We start from the raw sequence: 25,921 nt of genomic DNA, 5'->3' as shown, positions 1-25,921 counted from the left end.
GGAGATGGGTGGAGGGGAGATGGATGGAAGGAGATGGGGGGAGGGAGATGGGTGGAGGGGAGATGAGTGGAGGGAGATGGATGGAGGGAGACAGATGGAGGGGAGACGGATGGAGGGGAGATAGATGGAGGGAGATGGATGGAGGGAGATGGGTGGAAAGAGATTTATGGAGGGCAGATGGATGGAGGAAGAGTTTTGGAAAGACTTGGTGAAAGTATGTAGGAATTGGGGAGAGTATCTTCAAGGACATAGACACCTGCTCCAACATGGGAGGCTGGGCAGTCAGTACCAGATACTGACTGACCTTTGACAAGTAACGTGACCTCTTTGTGCCTCAGTTTCCTCATCTTTCAAATAGGGACAATATGATTAACTACCGCACAGTGCTGGGGTGAAGATTAAATGTCTAATCCACACAAAGTGCTTAGCACACTGCCCACATACCTGAAGCATTCTTGAAAACTCAGCATCATTAATATCATGTCTTGAGGGAGGTGTACCAGCGGAGGCGGTAGGTGCAATGTTTAGGGCTGTGCAGGGCACTTAATGCAAAGGAGTTTGATCATTTTGCTGAAAGCTAAGAGCCATCAGATTACTGTAAGCAAGGGAGTGTCTGAAAGTTCTGGAAGCTCATTTGGTAGGTGGGAATCAGGGACAATCTGAGCTAATGTATAGCATTGCCGATGAAGCAAGGGACCAAATAGATACTAAGGAACTTGTTTTCATAGGACTCAGCATTGGTTAGGTGTGCCAAGAAATGAATGAGCGATGAAACCAGGATGCTCCCATGTACTGGTTTGGGTGATGAGTGGAGGGTGCCGCTCATGGAGCAGAGGATGCTACGAGGAGGTGTGTCCGTTTTCTATTGATGTGGAACAAATTACCACCAACTCGGAGGCTTAAAACAGCACAGATTTGTTATTACGCAGATTCTGTGGTCAAAGTTCCAGGCACAGTGAAGCTGCATTCTCCCCTCAGGTGTCAGAAAGCTACAACCAAGGTGTTGGCTGTCGTAGGGTTCTCATCAGAGCTCAGGGTGCTCTTCCTGGCTCACTTAGGTTGTTGGCAGAATTAAACTCCTTGTGACTGTAGGACTAGGTCCCATTTTCTTGCCACCTGTTAGCCAGTGACTTGTCCAAGCTACTAGAGGCTGTCCACAGTTCCTTATCCTGTGACTCCATGAGTAGCTCATGCAGAGCTGATTTCTTCCCTCCAGGCCAGCAAGAGTGTGTGTCTCTGATATGTTCTGTCTCTAACATCCATTGTTGTTAGGTACCACTGAGGTAATTCTGACTCATAGCGACCCTATGTGACAGAGAAGAACTGCCCCATAGTGTTTCCTAGGCTAAAGTAATCCTTATCAAAGAGGATCACCAGGTCTTTCTCCTGTGGAGACACTGGTTGGGTTCAAACTGCCAACCTTTCGATCAGCAGCTGAGCACTTAACCATTGCGCCACCAGGGCTGTAGCATTGAAACTTCCTTTAAAGAGCTCACTTGATCAGGTCAGATTTACCCAGGGTAATCTCCATTTTGATTAACACAACTGATTAAGGACTTTAACTACATCTGCAAAGATCGCCTTTGCCATGTATCAGAGCATAATCATAGGAGTAATAGCTCATCTTTGTCACAGGTTCCACCCATATTCAAGAGGAGGAAATGATACAAGGGTGAGGGTCATTGAGGGTCATCTTACAATTCTGCCCATCACAGGAAGAGAGACAAGATGGGAGATGAGGTCATGTCCACAGCATCCATGGGATATCCGAACAGAGGCATCAAAGAGGCAATCAGATGTGCAGACCTGTAGGTCGGGGTCATCATGCATACCCTGGAGTTATCAACACAGACAGCAATAACGGGCTGGGAATGAACAAGGCCAGATAGTGTCAGCCCGAGGTCATGTATAAAGAAGGGCAGCTGAGGACAGAGCCCTAGGAACACAGACATTTGAGAATGAACCCAAAGAAAAGGTCTCAGAGTGAGAGGAACTCAAGGAAGCCTGGTGACCAGGAGCCTGATGAGAGCTGAGCTTTCCAGGATGCTGGACACAGGGAGGCATGACTATCTATGTAGAAAATCCCAAGGAATCTACAAAAAAAAACTCATTTGGAACTAATAAATGAGTTAGCAAGGTCACAGCATAAAAGTTCAACACACAAAAATCAATGATATTTCAGAATTTAAAACACAGTATCATTTATAATCACTTCAAAAATATAAAGTACGTATGTATAAATCTAATGAAAAATATACAGAATCTACATGCTGAAAACTCAAAACTACTAAAGAAAGAAAGCAATGTAAATGGAGAGACATACCATGTTCATGGTATGGAAAACTCAACATAGTAAAAATGTCAATTCTTCCCCAAATCGACCCATGCAAATTTCCAAAGAAATTCCTATGAAAATCCCAGTACGATTCTTTTTTAGACAAGCGAATGCTAAATTTTATATAGAAAAATAAAAGAACTGGAGTAGCCAAAGCAATTTTGAAAAAGAAAAACATAGTTGGAGGAATAGCACAACCTGATTTTAAGACTTTCTATAAAACAACAGAAATCAAGATAGTATGGTGTTGGCAAAGGGAAGACATATAGATCAATGGAACAGAATAGACAGTACAGAGAGTCCCACACAAGCACAGACGAGTGGTTTTTGACAAAGGTGTAAAAGCAATCTAATGTCAAAAAGATAGTGTTTTCAACAAACGGTGTTGGAACAGTTGGACAAAATTTGTTGTAGGCAAAAATTTGTTGAAGCTCTGGTTGCCCAGTGGTTAAGCATTTGGTTGCTAACTAAAAGGTTGGCAGTTCGACTCCACCAGCTGTTCATTGGAAACCCTATAGGGCAGTTCTACTCTGTCCTATAGGGTTGCTATGAGTCGGAATCGACTCGACAGCAATGGGTTTGGTTTGGTTTTGGTTTCAGCAAAAACAAACAAACAAACCAAAAAACACCCTGATCCAAACCTCACATTTTAATAAGTATTAACTCAAAATGGATCATGGATCTAAATGTAAAACATACAAGTATAAGACATTTAGAAGAAAACACAGGACCAGTCAATGTGGGGTTGTGCTTGGGGTCACCATGAGTCAAAGCTGACTTGACAGCAGCTAACAACACCTCCAGGAAGGAAGCAGAGCCCCTCATCCGCAGAAGAACACTCCATCCAGTCCCCAGCAGGACGAGGCCAAGACAAGGGTCCTTGAGCAACAAAATGAATCAAGTTCCCAACCTCAGGAGGATGAAATGCTGAAAAGAAGCAAGAGAGTTTATGTCTGAGACGGTGGAACTGTAGATGTTCTTTTTCTTTTTGAGCTTATAGCATTTTTCTGATATTTTCTATAATAAACACCTTTTCATACTTAAAAAATATTACAAAATAATTTAAAAATTATTATTATTACCCAAAGTTGTCTATGGGAGAAGGAGTGAAAGCCAGAATTCACCAGTGTTCCCAAAAACTGAATTTCTTTAACAAGTAACAGGTGGTAAATGGTAAGATTGACGAGAGATGCTATTAAGCAATTTTAAGCAATTTCTTTTGAAGGTAACTCTGGACTTCAAAGATTAATGCGGGAAGGGAAGGGAGAAGAGTGTGAGCTGCTGCATGAACACTTGTGTGGATCGCTACCTGAAACTATAAATTGTAGAGAACACTCTTGCCTGAAGCCCACCGCCACACCCTGCCCACCCACACTGGGTCTGGAATTCCCCAGGGTCTGGGAGGAGCAGGGGAACTGGGTGCTCTGGGAATTCCCTGTGGAAAGAGGGGAGGGTATGGACACGGCAGGGATTGCTCTAGTACTCCCCATCCCAGAGAGTTCACCAGAGCCGACAGGAGTTGGACCTGAAGGTCTAGAAAGGACCACACTGAATGAGGAGATGTGTCACGAGTTTAAAGTCATGTTTTTGTTATTTTTAAATGACGCACAACCTTCCTGTGCAAAAAGCATAAATAGACACAAGGAAGGGACCATGTGTCCACATCACACCTGACCCCTGGGCAGGGACATAAGGTCTCCTGGCACAGGAGGCTCCACCCCTGAACACCTTCCTCTCTACCTGCTCCTCTGACCAAACCCATCCTCAACCCACCAGAATCATGGGCTGCTGTGGCTGTTCCAGAGGCTGTGGGGGCTCTGGCTCCAGCTGTGGGGGCTGCGGTTACAGCTGCTGTGTGCCCATTTGCTGCTGCAAGCCCATGTGCTGCTGTGTGCCAGCCTGTTCCTGCTCCAGCTGTGGCTCATGTGGGAGCTGCAAGGGGGGATGTGTCTCCTGTGGGGGCTGCAAAGGGAACTGTATTTCATGTGGGTGCAGCAAGGGGGGCTGTGGTTCCTGTGACTGCTGTCAGTCCAGCTGCTGCAAACTTTGCTGTTGCTCTTCAAGCTGTGGGCAATCCTGCTGCCAGTCCAGCTGCCGCAAACCCAGTTGCTGCCAGTTGAGCTGCTGCAAGCCCAGCTGTTGCCGGTCCAGCTGCTGTGTCCCTGTTTGCTGCCAGTGCAAGAGCTGAGGCTCTGACCACAGGCCTCCAATAGGTCCTGCAAATCCATGCTCCCCAGACAGTGGTGAGTGCTTCATCTCAGGTCCCTGAAGCTCACCTCTGGAGTCTTCATCTTCGTTTGCGGAAGCTGGATCTCCAGACCTACAAGCATCTGTTTCTCCTGGTGTAGAAGAAAGATATCTTTCACCTGCTGCAACTAGTTCCCCTTCGAGATAGTCAGTGACTCATGCTTCTTCTTTCTCCACTTCACCATCTACAACCTCCACAGGACCCCGGCCCCTAAGTCCTCCTCCTGGGCTCTGGCTTGAACTGGTCTCCTGTGGGCATGGCAGCCTCCTGACCCATCTCCTCACTGCAGGCAACTTGACACTCCTTTCCCATGCCTCACACTGTTGCTGTATAATCCATGGCTTCAGCCAGTTCCTACACCCTGGGGGTTTCCCCTGGGAGTGGTGTAGCTTTTTGTCACCAGGAGTTAACCCATCACTATGGTATCTCCTCCTGGACAGACCCTGTGATCCTCTCTCTCTGTCTGCTGAGCATGAGCTGTACCCTGAAATCCTTAAATAAATATCCTCCCCCCACAGTGTTATTCTCATTGTGGTTCTTTATACCACGATCCATCCCATTTCCTCCCTCCCCTCTTCCCTTCCTCTGGGGCTCCTTTCACTAGTTCACATCACAACCCATCCATGTGTCCATCCATTCCTTCAGCCAACACTCACAGCCCATGTGCCAGCCTGTTCCTGCTCCACCGGTGACCCATGTGGGGGCTGCAAGGAGGGCTGTGGCTTGTGTGGGAGCTGTGGTTCCTGTGGCTGCTACCAGGTCCAGCTGCTGTGCCCCTGTTTGCTGCCACTGCAAGATCTGAGGTTCTGGCCACAGGCCACATGGGGCCCCCACAACACGCCCCCTTGAAGTCTGTGGCATTGGTGGCCTTTCGTCAGAGTTCAGTTTGAGAAGCAGAGCCATCATGTGAATTACTACTATATGGCCCTTCTAATCGTGGTCTTGTAACTTCCACAAAATGATTGGGTGGGACTATGCAAATAAGGTGCTTGTGGCCCACCAAAGGGATCGGACAGTTTTGCTAGGTGCATGAAACCCTTGCGAGGGTGGGGCCATGCAAGTAAGGTGCATGGGACCCTTGTAGGGGATTCATCAGTTTTGCCATCCCACTAGACTTAAAGAGAGCCAATTCCAGAGGCTGGAGAGGGACCTCACTACCATCAAGAAGAGCTGGGAGCAGAACACATCATTTGAACCCAGAGTTCCCCTACTGAGAACTTCCTAGATCCAGGAGACAGAGAGGGCTGTAACACCAGAGAAGGCACGAGACAGCTGGAAGTGGCAGCAAGCACGGCAGAGTTGAGTGGCAGAGAAATGGCAGCAGCAGAACCAGGAGACAGGCATGAGATGTGTGGTGGGCTTCCTGGCCATGGCGGGAGGCAGCTACAGTGGTCTTCCTGGCCCACAGAGCAAGAGAGCTGAGAGACTCTGGGCAGGAGGCTTCCTGGCCGAGTGGGGTGCCTCCGAGCACTTGCTCCAGAGCTGTAATACTTGCCCAAGCAGGGCAGAGGCCAAGGCCAAGAGGGGCCCATCCTGAGGGGTGTGCATGGCAGAGAGAAGGGCCTGCTTGCTTGCAAGGCCGAGGAGCTGAGACAGCTGTCCTGCATTGAAGAAGGAAGGGAAGTGCTCTCCACCTCCAGGGAGACTTCTGGACTTTGCCTACATGCTTTCTGATCCTGATCCTGATTGTACCGTATTGATCCTGATCCTGAGTTGAACCTGTTACTTCCCTAGCAAACCCCATAATTGTGAGTATTGTCTGTGAGTTCTGTGTGGCCATTGCAATGAGAACCCAGTGGAGAAGTAGGAAGTGCTGTAGGAAGGACAGTCGATGTCAGAGTTGGTAAAAAGGCTGGAGACTGGAAGTATGTCTGACTTCCATCTCATGAGAATCAGCTTTGGACTGATGTTGATCTTGATTCTCTTCCCCCACCCCCCACGGAAGTCAGAGGAGGTCCGAGACCAGGGCGCCATTTTTACCTTCTTCCTTGACCATCTTTCATTTACCTCTGACTCGTCCCAGCCATGAGAGCAACCCTGACCAGCCCACGGAGGCCAGGAGGCAGCTTGGTTCCTGGGTCACGAGAGCCTCAATGCTTCCCCACTTCCAGGAGCTGGCTCCATCTTTGTGTGCCCCCGTCCAATCCCATCCAGTTCCTGTAATTTGCTGGCTCTAATTTATGATGGAGGAACAAGTCAAACTCTGTGACCCCATTAAATAAACATGCCCTCACCCACAAATGTTTGTTCTCATGTGATTCTTTTCTACCAGCCACCATCAATTTAGAAAAGTCCACACATTTGGGTTTTTTCCACTTTTGTGCCCCCCCCCCCCCGCCCCCATACCAAATCATCTCATTGTCCACCGACCCTTCATTTAACAAGTGTTTCCAAGGGCTCACTGCATGGCCTCCAGAGGTGGGGGTGGGGGAGACTAGGATGGTCCCTGCCCTCGGGGAACACGGGTCAGTGAGTGGGCGTCAAACACAGAAAGCAACAGATGGGCGCATAGTGTGAGAAGCCTTCAGAGCATCTGGTGGGGAGAGGCAAGGGGTGGTGGAGGGGTAAGGAAAAGGTTCCCAGGGAGAGAGAGCATCAGATAAATGAGGGTAAATGTTTTTTTTAAGAGGATGGGGAGACATTTTCGGAGAGATATGATTCAGGTAGAAACAGAAATGAGCTATCAAGCCATGAAAAGACATGGAGGAACCTTAAAGGCACATCGCCAAGTAAAAGAAGCAAGTCTAGAGAGGACACATACTGTGTAATTCCAACTATACAATACTCTGGGAAATGCCAAACTATAGAGACAGTAAAAAGACCAATGGTTGCAGGGGTCCAGGGGGCGGAGGAGGGAGGAACAGGTGAAGCATGTGGCATTTTCAGGGTAATGGCACTACTCTGTAGGATGCTGTCATGACACGGGACACGCCGCATTTGTCAAGGCCCATAGGACTGTACAACACAAAGAGTGAGCCCTCCTGTAAACTATGGGCTTTAGTTAATAACAATGTATCAGCTGGGCTTTAGTTGATAACAATGTATCAGCTGGGCTTTAGTTGATAACAATGTATCAGTGTTGGTTCATCAATTGTCACAAATGTACCACAGGAATGCAAGATGTTAATAACAGGGGAAGCTGTAACAGGGACCAGATTTACCCTCTTGCCTAAATGAACAGAACAAACACACAGACCTGATAAATGTATGAAACAACAGTTTTGAAGACACTGGGCATCAGGAAATGAAGGACTAGAGACCCTGAGGGATGGGAGGTATGTGAGGTGAGCCTGACAATTGTTTCACCTTGCTGCCTGACAGCATTAATGTATACTAAGAGGCATAATCTCTCTCTAGTATACTTACATGCATACTAAGACTGAACAAAGAAGTAAATATATTATAGATAGTGAGAGCCAGGCTTCTCACAGTCAGAGAAAGAAGTCACAAATAAGCAAGAGAGAAAGGCAAAAATTAACCCTATTGTGCTGGATTAGAGTCAGAGATGTCAGTATGAACTTGTATTTAGTTTACTATATAGACAGATACAGAAACAAATATAGATGCGTATGTATACATGGATCCACAATCGACATCCATGCAAGCAGCGGTCAAGAAATCAAACAATGCATTGCACTGGGCAAATCTGCTGCAAAAGACCTCTTTAAAGTGTTAAAAAGCAAAGATGTCACCTTGAAGACTAAGGTGCACCTGACTTAAGCCGTGATATTTTCAGTTGTCTCATATGCAGGTGAAAGCTGGACAATGAATAAGAAAGACCAAAGAAGACTCGATGCCTTTGAATTGTGCTGTTGGCGAAAAATGTTGAATATACCATGGACTGCCAAAAGAATGAACAAATCTGTCTTGGAAAAAGTACAGCCAGAATGCTCCTTAGAAGCAAGGATGGCAAGACTTCATCTCACATACTTTGGAAATGTTATCAGGAAGGATCAGTCACTGGAGGAAGACATCATGCTTGGTAAAGTAGAGGGTCAGTGAAAAAGAGGAAGACCCTCAACAAGATGGATTGACACAGTGGCTACAACAATGGGCTCAAGTATAACAATGATTGTGAGGATAGCACAGGACCAGGCAGTGTTTCTTTCTGTTGTACATAGGGTTGCTATGAGTTGGAACCGACTTGACAGCACCTAACAACAACAATGTATACGGGGAGCCCTGCTGGTGCAGTGGTTAAGAGCTGGGTTGCTAACAAAAACTGGCAGTTTGAATCTACCAGCTGCTCCTTGGAAACCCTATGGGACTGTTCACCTCTGTCCTATAGGGTCACTATGAGTTGGAATCGACTCGACAGTAGTGGGTTTGGTTTTAGGTTTTTTTTTTTTCAACGTATACATGTGTTAGGACACATACATATATTTCCTAGATCCTTCTGCTTAGAAGGCCTAGAAGCAGTGATACCTCAATAGCAATGAGCACATCTAGTGCCCAGATCCTGCTCTCTAAATGCCAGTCTGCAATAAAAGAAACCACGGCGTGCTGGGAAAATGGCTGATTCAAAGGGCTATAGAAGGAAGTGCTAAAAAAGAAAGAAAAAAAAAAAAAAAGGATAAGGCATGTCAGAGCGACCCAGTAGCCAAACTGAAAGAGTTCACAATGGCCAAAGCACAGACAGTCTGAGTCGCAAACCAAATAATGATAGTATGGACAATACCCCAAAACAAACAAATGCATTGCTATCCAGTCAATTCCAACTCATAGCAACCTTATAGGACAGAGCAGAACTGCCCCATATGGTTTCTAAGAAGCCGCTAGTGGATTCAAACTGCTGACCGTCTGATTCCCAGCCCAGCTCTTAACCACTGCACCACCAGGGCTCCACTGGATCACAACCCAGAGAACAGAATAAATGTTCATCCATCCATGTTGTTGTTGTTAGGTGTGTCAAGTCAGTTGTGACTCATAGTGACCCTATGCACCACAGAACAAAACACTGCCCAGTCCTGCGCCATCCTCACAATCATTGTCATGCTTGAGCCCCTTGTTGCAGCCACTGTGTCAATCCATCTTGTTGAGAGTCTTCCTCTTTTTGTCTGACCCTGTACTTTACCAAGCATGATGTCCTTCTCCAGGGACTGATCCCTCCTGACAACATGTCCAAAGTATGTAAGACATAGTTTCGCCATCCTTCCTTCTAAGGAGCATTCTGGTTGTACTTCTTCCAAGACAACCACCCATACTGATATAAATAAGTGATTGAATAAACACACAAATGGGGAGAAGGGAAAAATCTTCTTTACAGAAGAATTCCAAGTAATAAATATATGAGGAAAATAGAAAAGCACCATTAGTACGTCACAGTACAATTACCACAGCCAAGATCCATGGGCAAATGCTGAAAATGGTGAGCAGAGCTTTAAGGAAAAACAGAATATTTTCATAGACTCAACGCATCTCCCCATGGTCTTCATTAATTATTGTGAGGGTTTTCACATATGTCCACAAATTCTTTTCTATCCCTCGCTCTGGGAGGTGGAGTTTCATTTCTCTCCTCTTGAGTGTGGGCTGGACTTAGTGAGTTGCTTCTAACGGCAAGAAAAAAATGCTAACTTTACAGTGGAGTAACCTGGGAGACACTGTTTTAACCAAGTAGATCCGAGTTCACATCACCAGTGATAAGCTGTGTGGGAACAGGCATAAATATGGATCTCTTCCAGTTGGTTGGCCAGGTAGCTGCCTTCCAAATGTCTTGGTATAGATGAGTGAGCACTTCCAGCACTGCATCCGTCTGCTTGGGAGCCAGTTATCCCCGATATGATTTGAGAAGAAGATACTTCGTCCGTGTGGTCTTTTTCCAAAAAGTCCATCACCCCACCCTAATCACGTTCCTTCTGTTATACATAAGGTCCATGTTTGGTTTCTTAGTGCTGTTGTAACAGAAATACCTCAAGTGGGTGGTTTTAAAGGCCAGAAATTGATTTTCTCCCAGTTAGGAGGCTACAAGTCTGAATTCAGGGCGCCGGCTCCAAGGGAGGATTCTCTGTGTCTTCTGTGGGGGAAGATCCTTGTCTCAGCTCTAATGCTTTTCTCTGCATTCCTTAGAGAGCTCCACCTTTCCCCCATTCCTGCTTCCTTGCTTCTGTGCCTCATCTGCTCCTTTTCTATCTTAAAAGTGATTGTTTTAAGACTTACCTTACCCTGATACGGCCTCTTAACATAAGGAAGAAAACCCTATTCCCCAATGGGATTGTATCTACAGGTCTAGTAGGGATTAAGATTTTGAGTTGGAATCAACTCGACAGCAATGGGTTTGGATTTGGGTTTGGATTTTTGGAGGACATGATTCAATCCATAACAGTTGCCACGAGCTGGAGCTGAGTTGACGGCAACAAACAACAGGAATTGTGAGAACTATCAGACAAGCCCCCACTGAGGAGCGGTCTACAGAATACCTGACCCACTCTTTTCAAAAGCACCAAGGTCGTGCAAGAAAAGGAGGGACAGAGGAACCGTGACAGATGGATGAGACTGAGGAGACAGTGTTACTTGACCTAATGTGATGTCCGAGAGTCAGTCCTGGGACAGAAAAAAGACACTCGTGGGAACACGGGAAATCCGAATGAAGTGTGCCTTTTAATTAACCTTCTCGCCCCAACATTATTTTCTTAGTTTTGATCATCCTGTCGTGGTGAAGTAAGATGCTAACACCGGGGAAGTTGGGTGAAGGGTATACGGGGAGCTCTCTGCGATATCTTTGCAACTCTTCTGTAAATTGAAAATTATTTCTAAATGAAATGTTTAAATTTTTTAAAAGAGATTTAGAGCCTTCTGGTTTAATATAGATTAGCCAGACACACACTTCCTTTCTCCTGCAAAGAAATATTTATAGACGCACACACTGAGTCACACCACGCACCTCATGTATATAAAACAGTAAAGATAACATCGCTGGACAAGTGAACTTTAGGAATTTTTATAGGGCGGAAGTGAGCAGAGGACGGTGCCCTGAAGTCTCCGATGTCAGAGGGTACAGGGGAAGCAAGCTCGTTCCCACAAGAACTTTGTGCGTGTCCAGACACAGAGGCGCCAGGCTGGGTGAGGGGGGCACAGCTAGGGTGGAGTGTTGGAGGTACGTCAGTGTAGGGAGACCTCTGATCCCTAAAGCCAGGCATGAGAGCAACAGAGAAACTGAGGGGCCCAAAAAAGGCCAACATACATTTGAAGGTTCCTGGTGATCCTTCAGAAAGACAAAGGCAAAACCAAAAATGAGAAGGATATGCAATCCACTAGGTAGCAGAGCTGACCGGGGAGATCAGGAAGCAAGTCCTGTGCTGCAATGAAGCTGGTGAATTAGAACAACATTTCTGAAAACAGATGTATGAAGGGCAAGATTTCCCTGGGGAGATGACACAAACTGGAACCAGGAAGTCACACCTGACCCCTGGGCAGGGACATAAGGGCTCCTGGCACAGGAGGCTCCACCCCTGAACACCTTCCTCTCTACCTGCTCCTCTGACCAAACCCATCCTCAGCCCACCAGGATCATGGGCTGCTGTGGCTCTTCTGGGGGCCGCAGGGGCTGTGGCTCCAGCTGTGGGGGTGTGGGGGCTGCTGCTCCAGCTGCTGTGTGCCTGTGTGCTGCTGCAAGCCTGTGTGCTGATGTGTGCCAGCCTGTTCCTGCTCCAGCTGTGGCTCGTGTGGGGGCTGCAAGGGGGGCTGTGGCTCCTGTGGCTGCTGTCAGTCCAGCTGCTGTAAACCCAGCTGCTACTCTTCAGGCTGTGGACGATTCTGCTCTCAGTCCAGCTACTGTGTCCTGTTTGCTGCCAGTGTAAGATCTGAGACTCTGACACACACCTCTAGTGGCTCCTGCAGATCAGATGCTTTGTCCAAAGACCAGCCCTTGACCCTAACCCCTGAGTCACAGCTCTCGGCAGGTTACTTTCTGCAGTGTGGAAGCAGGGGTGTTCACACATGAATAGCATGCTCCAAGGCCTGAGTGAGGAGCATATCCCCCTCCCAGCCATCGCCTCCTCTCCTAGATCACCTCCTTCTTCGGGAATGTTCTAAGCTCATCTCCTCTCCCTGAGGAAGGCTCCTGCTGCCATTCTTTGAAATTTCTGTCTATTATGGTCCATCCTTGACCTTGTGATTCCTTTAAATAAATGCCCTCCCCCTCCGAGTTCTGTCCTCAACGTGAGTCTTGTCTTACTGCTCCTGGTTAACCAGTCATTGCAACACCTCCCCTTCTCTCTGGGGAGTCCCTGGCTGGTGCAAATGGTTAAGCTCTCGGCTGCTAACTAAAAGGTTGAAGGTTCAAGTTCACCCAGAGGCACCTCAGAAGAAAGGCCTGGCAATCTACTTCCAAAAAATCAGCCATTGAAAACACGATGGAGTACAGTTCTCCTCTGACACCCATGAGGTCGTCATGAGTCGGAGTCAACTCGATGGCAACTGATTTACATTTTAAAGGCTTTCAATAAAACAGACGGGGAAATCCCTCAGCTCTTCCTTGACCTCCTAGAAGACAATCAGGCCCTCAGAGAAGTCATTGTCCCGATCACGGCTCACTGAGCCTCTTCCAGTTCTCAGAGTCTGGAGTCCTCCTACACCAAAGATGAATATGAGTGTGTGAGTGTGTGAGTGTGTGAGTGTGTGTGTGCGTGCATGAGTGTATGTGTGTGTGAGTGTGTATGTGAGTGTGTGGGTGTGGGTGAGTGTGAGTGTATGTGTGAGTGTGTGTGTGTGTGTGTCCACATGCAGAGAGAAAGAGACAACCTAAATGTCCATCGACAGACAAATGGATAAAAAAAATATGGAGTACAGCTACCACGGCCTCCACCAGACTGAGTCCAGTACAGCTAGATGGTGCCCAGGTACCACCACTGACTGCTCTGACCAGGATCACAACAGAGGGTTCTGGACAGAGCTGGAGAACAATGTAGAACAAAATTCTTACTCACAAAAAAAGACCAGACTTACTGGCCTGACAGAGACTGGAGAAACCCCAAGAGTATGGCCCCCAGACACCCTTTTAGCTCAGTGATGAAGTCACCCCCGAGGTTCACCCTTCAGCCAAAGACAGGCCCATAAAACAAAATGAGATTAAAGGGGCAGACCAGCCCTGGGACAAGGACTAGAATGCAGGAGGGAACAGGAAAACCGGTAATAGGGAACCCAAGGTTGAGAAGGGACAATGTTGACATGTCATGGGGTTGTTAACCAATGTCATAAAACAATGTGCACTGACTTTAAAGAGAAACTATTTGTTCTGTAAACCTTCATCTAAAGTACAATTTAAAAAAGAAAAAAAAATGTGGTGTATACATACAGTGGACCATTACTCAGCTATAAAGAGAAATGAAGCCTTGATATATGCTACAATGAACCTCAAAAACGTGATGTTGAGTGAGGTAAGTCAATCACAAAAGGGCAAATATTGCATGATCTCACTCACGTGAAATAGCTAGAATAGGCAAACATGTAGAGATGAACGTTTTTTAGTGGTTACTGGGGGGCAGGAGGCAGGGGGACGGAGGAGTCAGTGTTTAGGAAGCAGTGAGCTTCTGTTTATGGTGTTGGTAATTTGGCACGGATATTGGTGATGGCTGCACAATATGATTAACGTAATTGAGTCCGCTAAATTGGAGGCATGAAAAACGTTAAATTGGCAAGCGATGTGTTACATATATTTTTATAGCACTTAAAGAAATGTGTGGGTTAGGATGGCTGCTTCTGACTGTCCTGGAGACTAGAAGAAGTAAGTTACAAATCCAAGATCTGAGTTCTCAACTTGAAACGCTGTGGAAGTGCAGAGCCCTCTGGTGGCCGCCTGGCCAGGGCCTGGCTGTAAGAGTTACAGGGTTGTAACAGGAATTCAATATGCACAACCCCACAATCAGTCTCTTCTAATGAAGTAAGAGTGCTCATTGGAAGGAGCAAGACTTTGAAACTTCTGGGATGAGATCGTTTGGGCAGACACAGATGAATCTAGAATCCATAAATTTCCCTGAACCTTCTCTGTTGGTAGAAACAGCCTCTCCTGCCTGCCCTAACCACCCCCAACGATCACCCACCTACAGCTGAGGTAAGCAGACTTCGCTCATACAAAAACCCTCCAATGCCTTCGCCTGGAGAAGCTGCCTCTCCAGCAGGACCCCTCACCCCCAGGCACACAATGACTCAGCACCCAGTAGAGCAGATTACAACAGAGATGTTCCTTTAGAAGCAAAGACAGCGAGACTTCAGCTTGCTTACATCCGGCACGTCATCGAGAAAGACCAGTCGCTAGAGAAGAACTTCACATTTGGCAAAGGAGAGGGTCAGCAAAAACAAGGGAGACCCTCCGTGAGACGGACTGACACAATAGCCACAACGATGGGCTCAAACACACCAACCATTGTGAGGTGGCAAGGGGCCGGGCAATGTGTCATCGCCCTCTTACACGTCAGCTCACCGTGAGCGGGAGCCAACTCAAGGGCGGTGAGTAACGACAGCAGCCATGCGGATGGAGAGGAAGCAACCTGTCCTGGGAGGGAACAACATGAACCCCAAAGAACGTGCAGGACGTTGCCATCTTAACAAGAGCCAGCATGAGAAAGGATAACAAAGAAGGAAATGTCAAGCCAAATGTGTCTGTGGCTGCGCCGACCCAGGACTGTAGTTTTAAGGGATCAGCTCAAACATTTGGATTGGTATTTAGTCTGCTAGATTGGGTGACTGAGTCCCAGACTCTACAAAAGTGGTCTAGAGTCAGTAAGGTCAAATTCCCAGAACTTCCCTGGCACACTGCAGAGCTGGAGTTGGCAAACGCTTTTGGTAAAGATCCAGAGAGTAAATATTCTAGGTTTTGCAGGCCTTTGGGCCTCTGTCAGAACTATCCGATTCTGCTGTAGTAGCGCAAAAGCAGAGCCCTGGCGGTGCAGTGGTTCAGAGATGGGCTGCTACTCAAAAGGTTGGCAGTTTGAATCCACCAGCCGCTCCTTGGAAACCCTATAGGGCAGTTCTACTCTATGAGTTGGAATTGACTCAATGGCAATGAGTTTGGTTCTTTTTTTTTTCTTTTTTTGTGCAAAAGCAGCCATGTTGTTGTTTTTAGCTGCCGTTGAGTTACCCCTGACTCATGGTGACCCCGTGGATAATGGGATCGACCTGTTATGATCCATAGGGTTTTCATTGGCTGATTTTCAGAAGCAGATCATCAGGCCTTCCTTTCAAAAGCAGCCGTAGTTAATATATAAACGACTGTGTTCCAACAGAACTCTATTTACCAAAAACAGGCGTTGGGCTGTATTTACCCAGGGCCATAGTTGGCCAACCCCTAATGTAGAGGAAGGAGTCCAAGGTTCAGGGATATGACAGTGTTGACATGGATTGTAAAGTACAAGCTGTCCAGCCTCCCCTGAAACATACTACTTTGTAGAGTCAGAGGAACACTTCCTTCACCAAGGGATTAAGAAACACATGGGTGGGGAGGACTGCAGCATCCTTGAAAAGCTCTCCGGTGGCTGTCCTCCATCGGATGGAGATGACAGTGGGAGATACCATTATGGAATTAGGCGTCTTGTCAGCTTGTTGTACTGTGGTTGCTTGCGTGTTGCTGTATGCTGGAAGCTATGCCACTGATATTTTGAATACCAGCATGGTGGACAGGTTTCAGAAGAGCTTTCAGACTAAGACAGGCTAGGAAGAAAGGCCTGATGATGTACTTTGGAAAATTAGAAAGTGAAAACTCTATGTATCACAACAGAACATTGTCCAATAGTGTTGGAAGATGACCCCCTAGATTGGAAGGCACTCAAAATGTACAGTGGCTGCAACCACGGACTTGAGCACACCAACGACTGTGAAGACAGTCCAGCACCAGGCAATGTTTCGTTGTGTTACACATGGGGTTGCCAAGAGTTGGAGCCAACTCAACAGCAGCTAACAACGAGAGTGGTGAGGGCCAAATGCCAGCACTTAGCTGTCAGAGACAAGAGTCCCAATCGCCATAATAAGCTGCAAGGAAAGTGTGACAATGTGATGCGTCCTTGTTGTTCTATCTTGCCATCAAGTTGACTCTGACTCATAGCGACCTTATGCGTAACAGAACGAAACATTGCCAGGTCCCGCGCCATCTTCCTGATCACTGGTATGTTTGGGCCCATCGTTGCAGCCACTGTGTCAATCCATCTCACGGTTTCCCGCATTTTCACTGACCCTCCACTTTACCAAACACAATGTCCTTTTCTAACAATTGGTCTTTCCTGATGACTTGTCCAAAGTAAGCAAGGTCCCCCTTGCAGAGACATGTGGCAGTGGCTAACTAATCGGTGGGGTGAGAAGCCTATTAAGATGGTGCTTCATCTATACAAGAAGGAAACCACTGGGTCTGGTGGGCAGAAACATGACTCAAATCGCCATGGTGGGGATTTCCAGCCGCTGACCAGGTTCCTTAACCTTAGCCAGTTTACAGATCCAGAGCCCACTGAACTCCTGGGAGGCTGGGCTCCTCTGAGGAAGGACCTGCAAGATGGCCACTGAGATCTGCCATAAATCTTCTATTATGCCTCCCTCAGAGGGACCTGCAGCCTAGACTCACACGAGGAAAAGATAGACCCTGATATTCTGGGGGATTATCAGGTGTTAGCCCTGAACTGATGTTGATCCTTACCTGTTGCCATTGAGTTGACTCTGACTCATAGCGACCCTATGGGACAGACTAGAACTGCCCCATGGGGTTTTCCAAGGGACAGCTGGTGGATTTGAACTGCAGATCTTTTGGTTAGCAGCTGTAGCTCTTAACCACTGTGTCCCAAAATACCACTGTAGTCTACTAGCCAGAGTGAGGCTCTGTGGAAGTCAGGGGATGGGTGGAGTCTTGGCTTGACTTTCTCACAGTGGGTCCAGTGGACCTGTGGGCCTATCTGGTGGTTATTTCTGGAAAAAAAAATCCATATATATACTTAATGGAAATAGATAAGTGAGTGAGAGAATCCCATCGCGCACACACACACACACACACACACACACACAGACACAAGCAGTGAACCAAAAGCTATACTCCTTCTCTAAGCAAATTCAGAAACTAGTGCCACAACCAAAGGTTTGAAGACACTGAGTATGATTCCTATCACACCCCCATTTAACTCTCCTGTCTGGCCAATGCAAAAGCCATCTAGGGCTTGGAGAAGGCCAGGTCAGCCTTGGTGAGGAGACATCCACGAGGCTGAGCCGAAGCGTTGGCTCCACCTCTGCTTCCATGGCCACCTGGCACAAAAGCCTGTTGAGCACGCCCTGGGGTGACTGGAAAAAGAGGGTGACTGGCACCCCCAGGATGGCTCGCCTTGTCCCCTTGGTTATGGGTGGCCTTCTCAGAAGTGGACACCCTCTGGGGGGCATTGATGTCAGACTTGAATACCTGCACGCTCTGTGCCTGTTCTTTTCCACCAAGCTTCCAATCGTGTTCTTTCCAAGACTGACCAGCCAGACAACCGAGGAGCCACTGCTCAGGAATCGTAAAGCCACCTCTCCTTCCACACAAAAGGAAGGAGCCAGTAGACTGCCAAAATGCTACCCATGGTGGGATGTCCCTGCACATGGCCTCTCAGAGATAACCCTCCGTGGGGTCATAGTGGAGAAGACATCCACTTCCAGTGCAGGTCCATCCATAGATCGGGCTCCTTCTCCTTCCTTCTCCATGAATGCTCATAGCAAACTCCACCTGAAACCATAAACCAGTTGCCATCAAGTCCATCTGGCTCTTAGCAAACCCATGTGTGTCAAAGTAGAGCTGTGCTCCACCACAAGGTTTTCAACAGTTGCCTTTTTGGAAGTAGATCTCCAGTCCTTTCTTCTGAGGCATCTCCGGTGGACTCTAACCTCCAGCCTTTCAGTTAGCAGCCAGGCGCATGCATCATTGTACCACCCAGGGCCTCCTGATGCTAGACTCAGTGAGGTGTACCTAGAGGGGGAGCCACTCTGCCAGGAGCATGGAGCACCCCAATAATGGCAGAAGGGCCTGGGAGGAGTCTTGGGGGTGATGGAGGGAGAGTTGAGGAGCAGCGGCCAGCCCAGATCTGTGGACCACAAAGCATGCCCTGGGGATTTGTGAATACAATCGGGGTTGGAAAGAAACATCTCATATTCACCAGGATAGAGACTCAGGTTGTTCTTATTTGAAAAGTAAGGAAAGTATACCCCAGAGTGCTGAAAACCACAGATAACCTTGAATAATAAACAGACCGTGAGAGATGTCTACGAGCCAGAGATAATTGCATGGAACCAACCAAGATGTCAACAGTGGCCATCTCTAGGGAGTGAGATTATGGGCAATTTGTTTTCTTCTCTTTTATTTAACTAAGGCCTAATTTTTAACATTAAACTGTTGAAATTGAATAATGGGGAAATTTATCAGTATAGCACATTCAGGAAAGCTGGAAAAGATTCCCTAATCCATCAATTGTTGCCGTTGGTTTCCATCAAGTTGACTCTGATTCATGGAGACCTCATGTATAACAGAAGGAAACAGGGCCCGATCCTGCACCACTGTCATGATGTTGGTATGGCTGAGCCCATTGTTGCAGCCACTGTGTCAATCCATCTCACAAAGGGTCTCCCTCTTTTTCACTGACCCTCTACTTTACCAAGTATGATGTTCTTCTCCAACGATTGGTATGACACGTGGTCAAAGAGAGGCAATGGCCAGCTCCCCGAGATAACCAGGAACACCTGAATCCAGGAGCTATTTATTTGTACTGGAGATAAGCAGGGTGGGGAAGAGGCCAAATATAGAACTCTAAGACGGTGTATGTTGGATTAAACCAATAGGAATCAATGGATTTACAAAAACAAACAAGACATGGCCCTAGAGAAATGGCACAAGCAGGAACCAGGGAGGGACCGTGTGTCCCCATCACACCTGACCCCTGGGCAGGGACATAAGGGCTCCTGGCACAGGAGGCTCCACACCTGAACACCTTCTTCTCTACGTGCTCCTCTGACCAAACCCATCCTCAGCCCACCAGGATCATGGGCTGCTGTGGCTGTTCTGGGAGCTGTGGGGGCTGCAGCTGCAGCTGTGGGGGCTGTGGGGGCTGCTGCTCCAGCTGCTGTGTGCCCGTGTGCTGCTGCAAGCCCGTGTGCTGCTGTCTGCCTGCCTGTTCCTGTTCCAGCTGTGGCTCGTGTGGGGGCAGCAAGGGGGGCTGTGGTTCCTGTGGCTGCTGTCAGTCCAGCTGTAGCAAACCCAGCTGCTGCCAGTCCAGCTGTTGTAAACCTGGCTGCTGTCAGGGCAGCTGCTGTGTCTCCATTTGCCTCCAGTGCAAGATCTGAGGCTCTGACCACAGACCTCAGGTGAGTTCATCAGATCCAGGTCTCCATGAAGTGACCAGTGCCCCATCCCAGAGCCATAAATTGCAGCTCTGGACCTGTCCTTATCCAGAACTCCAGTCTCTCTGGCCATTTGTCCCCCTCTAGGATCCCCTGTGTCACTCACTTTGAGGAAGAACAGTCTTTCTTCAGTGGTGATTGTCCCCTCAGCACCTGCCCCCAGAGTCCACCCCTATCCTGAATCGGGCTTAGCTGAGGCTGCTCAGTCCCAGCAAGGGCAGTCCTGTGGTCCCTGGAGGGACCACACCACTCTCCTCCTCCTCCACCCCCGGCCCATCCCAACACCTTCTCTATGACTGACCTAGTCTGCTTTCACCTACAGCTGGTGACGTGTGTAAATAAAATGCCTCTGACCAAGGACTCACCATCCCCGTGATGCTTCTTTAACAGACAGCCTGTCGGGAAATTCAGAAACGTCTTGGCATGGTTGATGGAATCAAAGTGGATGCACCCTCCTTTTGGGAAGGCAAATTTGGCCATGTTTACTAAAACGTAACCCTCACTATTATTTAACTTGTTTTGGTGGCATTAGCCAATGCAATTATACGACAGAATGAAACAGAAAATACAATAGTTGGGAAAAGGAAGCAAAACTGTCATAATTTACAGATGATGCAATTGCATATCTGGAAAGAAACAAGAGTCCAGTGAAAAATACTAAAAACGTACGTAATTCGGTAAGAGGGCTGGGCGCACAGTTAACGCCTAAAGTCGATAGTCTTTACGAACACACAACCAACAGAAATATAAAGAGAGAAAAGAATCCCCCACTCCATGTGAGCTTCATCAGGAACTTTTTTTTTTTTTAATGTACATGAAAAAACAACACCTCTAACACGAAACGCTGTAATACCAAAAACTAGAAACCACCCAAATGCCCATTGATGGTAGAAAAGAAAAATCCACCGAGCTGTATTCCTCAGGGGATACTATGCAGCAGTGCGAATCCCACAAACATAATGTCGAGGGAAGGAAACCAGACAGAAGGACACAGACCATAATCCGTATCAGTTGCTATCAAGTCAACTCTGACTCATGGCGACCCCACGTGTGTCAGAGTAGAATTACGCTCCATGGGGTTTTCAGTGGCTGATTTTTCAGAAGTAGATCACCAGGCCTTTCTTCTGAGGCATCTCTGGGTGGACTCAAACCTCTAACCTTTTGGTTATCAGCTGAGTGTGTTAACCATTTTCACCACCCAGGGACAGACTATAGGAATTCTTATATACAACATACAAAAGAGACAAAATCGATGCCTTTAACAGTCAGGATAGCAGTTCTTAACAGGGTAGTGACCAGAAGGGGCACAAAGTTCTGATAACGGCGATCTGCTTCCAAAAGGTCACAGCCTTGAAAACTCCAAGGAGCCGTTCTACTCCGCACACGTGGGGTCTCCGTGAGTTGGAGTCGACTCAACAGCAACTGGTCTTTTGTTCTGTTTTGTTTGGATTGGGTATAAATAAAGTGTAGATTCTTTTGTCATCTTTAAATTTACACACAGTCTTCACAGATGTGCTATATACATTTTTAGAACAATGAAATAGTAAACAAACAACTTATATATTAAAGAACTGAAATAAAATTTGCATGAACATTAATTGGATACGAGATAAATCTGATTAAAAACACAACAAAATCAATGGAAATTATTCTGATCTCAACATGCAAACTGTAGCAAAATTTTCAGATGACACCAATAGCAGAATTCATGAAGAAATAATGAATACATTTTTGATACAAATTTCAAATAGCAGTAATGGGTAGGCTCGCGAATTATTTGATAATCTGATTCATGAACAATAGTAAATCACATAAATATTTTGGGAAAAGACTTAAATTTCTAACTGATTTGACATGAAATATGACACTCTTAATGATAACGTAATAATAGGCCGCTACCACAAGAACGTCGGTCAGAAATGGGTTGACCAATGAATTAATTAAAAGAGTATTTCAAGTTAGATTGTGATTGTTAGTTGCCATCACCTCGGCTCTGACTTCTGGTCACCCCACGACAACAGAATGAAATGCTGCCTGGTACTACACCACCTTCATGGTCCTTGCTATGCTAAAGTCCATGTTGCAGCCACTGTGTATTTTGATTGTCTTCCAACCTAGGGGCTTATCTTCAAGCTCTATTATCGGACGATAAGCTGTTGTGATCCATAGGGTTTTCACTGGCTGATTTTCGGGAGCACACGTATCTTCTTATAAAAGTAAAGGAGTTTGTGCTGGAAACGAGGCCAAATTCTTTTTGAGCAAGAGCTGTGCTTGTTGTGTGCCCAGAGCAACGAACAACACGTCGCCCCCTGGTGGCGAGCCTGGCAAATTCAGAGCGCTCTGGGGAAAGAGGAGCCGTATTCAGGCACACACAGCCAGCTTTGCAGCGTCCCCCTGAGGCCACTGGGCACACAATCCTCGTACACCCCAGGATAAGGGCTCTTATTGGAAAATAAAATAGTAACATTCTGGATTGTGTTCTCTTAAAAAAAAGAATACCGGACCCAGACATGTTACAAGCAAATTCTACAAAACTTTCAAGAACCAGACAGCGCCTGCCTTACAGAAACTATAGCCTAGAAAAATGCGGAAAGCTCCCCAACGCCTGTGCTGTGATTGCCAGGTGTTTCTTCCACGGAAACCCGCCCACCATGGGTGAGCCTGCTGGTATTTGAAATACCGGTGTCCTAGCTTCCAGCATCCCAGCAACACGCAGGCCACCATAGTATGACAAGCTGGTGGACAGATGTGGTGATGAAATCAGAGACTATACAAAAAACAAGACACGTTGATGACCTGAAATTTTACGGCACGTATATGAACACATTTGACTTGAATTTTTCCAGATTGTTCAGTAAATCTGAACTTTTACACGGCAAGGCCATGCAGATTTGCAGAACCACCAACTAAAAAAACATTCAGGCATCCAGTCAAGGAAAAGCTTAAATAGCTTTCCATTCTCTCCAGAAACCAAAAAACTCCATTGCGGTCGAGTGGATTCCGACTCATAGCGACCCTACAGAACAGAGTAGAACTGCCCCATGGGGTTTCCCAAGAAGCGACTGGTGGATTGGAACTGTCAACCTTTTTGGTTAGCAGCCGAGCTCCTAAGCACTGCGCCACCAGGGCTTCATTTCACCATAGAAAATAAAATTATAAAATTGTTGTCATATGAAGAAGTAATCAGAGTATGTGGCCAGAAATACCCCACCATGGGGGTGGGAGAAATTCGGGAAATTAAGTAAAATGATGTTACTGTTCTAGATTTGGTGATGTTTAAGGCATTTGTCAGCTTCTTTAAATCTCAAATTTGTTGTGATTCCTTTTCTCATTCTAAGTGTTAATTTCAGTATATGAGCACCCTTTTTGAGTTGGACCCGCAAAACCAGAGGAAGCACGCATTATCTTCTTAAAGTTAAGGAGTTTGTGCTGGAAACGAGGCCAAATTCTTTTTGAGCAAGAGCTGTGCCTGTTGTGTGCCCAAAACAACTAATAACATGTCGCCCCCTGGTGGCGAGCCTGACAAATTCAGAGCGCTCTGGGGAAAGAGGAGCCACATCCAAGCACACACAGCCAGCTTTGCAGCTTCCCCCGGAGGCCACTGGGCACACAATCCTGGTATCCCCCTGGATAAACGCTGTTTGGAAAATTTTACAAAAATAGTAACATTCTGGATTGTGTTCTCTTAAAAAAAAGAATACTGGACCCAGACATGTTACAAGCAAATTCTACAAAACATTGAAGAACCAGACAGCGCCTGCCTTACAGAAACTGCTCCATAGAATAGAAAAATGTGGAAAGCTCCCAACGCCTGTGCTGAGGCTCTCCAGTGACAGCCAGGAGACAGCCAGGGGCTCGGCCAGGTGGCATATGTCCCAGAACAGCCATCTGAGAAAACACAAACAAACCCAACCAGGGAAAAGAGCATGGTGGTTCACTGGTAGAACACTCAGCTTCCCGTGGGGACCCAGGTTCCAGTCTCAGCCAATGCACCTCATACGCAGCCAACACCCATCTGTCGGTGGAGGTTTGGGTGTAGCTATGATGCTGAACAGGTTTCAGTGGAACTTCCACACTAAGAGGGAGGAGGAAGAAAGGCCTGGCTATCTACTGCTGAAAATCAGCCATTTAAAATCCTATGGATCACAACAGCCCGACCCATAGTCCAAGCTGGCGATGGTGCAGGACCAGGCAGAGTTTTGTTCTGGCGTGTGTGGGGTCGTCATGTGCTGGGGCCAACTCAGTGGCGGCTGACAACAACCACACAACCAAGAGGAAAGTCGAGGGGCAGACACCAGAGCACGGACAAGGGGCCTTTCTCAAGGCTGCGCTATTTTTAATGTCCTCTTTCCATTTTTTTACATTTGCAAGGTGGGGTGGTTTCCCCTCCCTACCCCCTTCCAATTTCTTCCTGGGGAATGGCATACGGTGAGCCAGCAGGGAAGGAAGAGAAAGGCCCTCCTGCAGCATGAAACCTTCAGGAGACCGCCTCAGCGGAGGTTCACCAGGGACCCCCATCCTGAGGCCGGGTCTCAGGCTAAAGCATCTCTACCCCACCCCATCACCACCCCCAGCTTCCACCTGCAGAATCTGGAAGCCCCCACCCCCACCTTTAGAACTTGAGAAAGGATAACAATGGAGAACCAGCCCCAGTGACTATTCCTTCAACACTCTGGCCCCTTCCTGCCACCAGGGCCTTTGCTCTCCGCTCCGCCTGGAATGGCTTTCCCAGACCTTGAACTGTGCCACCTGTTCAAAGAAGCCTTTTCTGACCGACCTAACCAAGTGCCCCTCACACATACACACGTCACATGTACATGCATTCACACACACCCACAAGCACACTTACACACTCTCACACAAGTTCACACTCGTGCACACACACGCATGCATCCACACACTCCTATGCACGCACACATGTACCCATGCACACATGTGCACGCACACACATGCACGTGCTCACGCACACTCACACTCACGCACACACTCACCCACACACTCATGCACACTCACGCATGCATGCACATATACATGTACCCATGCACATGTGTGCACACACTCAGGCACACTCACACGTGTGTACACACACACACACACTCACACACACACTGGTGCTGTGTGCTGGAGCCCCTCCCGTAGAGACCCCGTTCTACCATCCCCTCTTTGCCTTGGGGGCTGAGTTACAGCAAGCAATGTCAGTGCAAGAAGGGCAGGAAGAAACTCTATAACTTAGTATTCTGATGTGTAATTCACAGTACACCCCATCTGTCAGTTTCTCCTACTATGGTGGCTTGTGTGTTGCTGTGATGCTGGAAGCTATGCCACTGGTATATCAAATACCAGCAGGGTCACCCATGGTGGACAGGTTTCAGCAGAGCTTCTAGACTACGACAGACTAGGAAGAAAGATTTGATAATCTACTTCCAAAAATTAGCCTTTGAAAACGCTATGGATCACAACAGAGCATTGTTTGACTCACTTGCTTTGGACACATCTTCAGGAGAGATCAATTGCTGGAGGAGGACATCATGTTTGGTGAAGTAGAGGGAGACCCTTGGTGAGACAGATTGGCACAATAACCACAGTGACTGACTCGAACATACCAGTGATCGTGAGGATGACACAGGACCAGACAATGTTTCATTCTGTTGTAAATAAGGTTGCCATGAGTCAGAAGTCAGCTCAACGGCAGCTATCTATCTATCTATCTATCTCTCTGCCTGCCTGCCTGCCTGCGTACTTGTCTGTCTGTATATCTACCTACCTACCTATCTATCAATCTACCTATCTATTTAATTCACAGATGGGTAATATTGTCAATGCTCAGTCATCTGGGAGTTTCCAATTTTGACGAGGTGCTAAGTGTTCAAAAACATTTTCAGACCATGATCATGAAGATGGCACAGGATCAGGCAACATTTCCTTCTGTATACATAAGGTTGCCATGAGTCAGTCAACTCAACAGCAACTATCTATCTATTCACCCATCTATCCATCTATCCATCCAT

The 25,921-nt window shown here is 47.2% G+C and overlaps 1 protein-coding gene and 1 pseudogene across 1 annotated transcript in view; one reads left to right on the top strand and one right to left on the bottom strand.

Moving 5' to 3' along the window:
- Positions 1-4,563, bottom strand: part of LOC111819009 (uncharacterized) — a 6,932-nt pseudogene extending 2,369 nt beyond the window's left edge.
- Positions 4,564-13,927: 9,364 nt separating this feature from the next.
- The window catches only part of LOC105756918 (keratin-associated protein 5-4-like), a 29,419-nt gene continuing 17,425 nt past the window's right edge, over positions 13,928-25,921 (top strand). The window contains 3 exon segments of the mRNA XM_012559404.2: positions 13,928-13,957; positions 19,553-19,749; positions 19,845-19,877. Of these exon segments, the coding sequence (XP_012414858.2) occupies positions 13,928-13,957; positions 19,553-19,749; positions 19,845-19,877 (260 nt within the window).

Source organism: Trichechus manatus, unplaced genomic scaffold, assembly GCF_000243295.1.
Source record: "Trichechus manatus latirostris isolate Lorelei unplaced genomic scaffold, TriManLat1.0 scaffold00244, whole genome shotgun sequence".
Classification (NCBI taxonomy): Eukaryota; Metazoa; Chordata; class Mammalia; order Sirenia; family Trichechidae; genus Trichechus; species Trichechus manatus.
The sequence above is the reverse complement of the archived record's forward strand: the minus strand, read 5'-3'. Positions and strand labels throughout refer to the sequence as shown.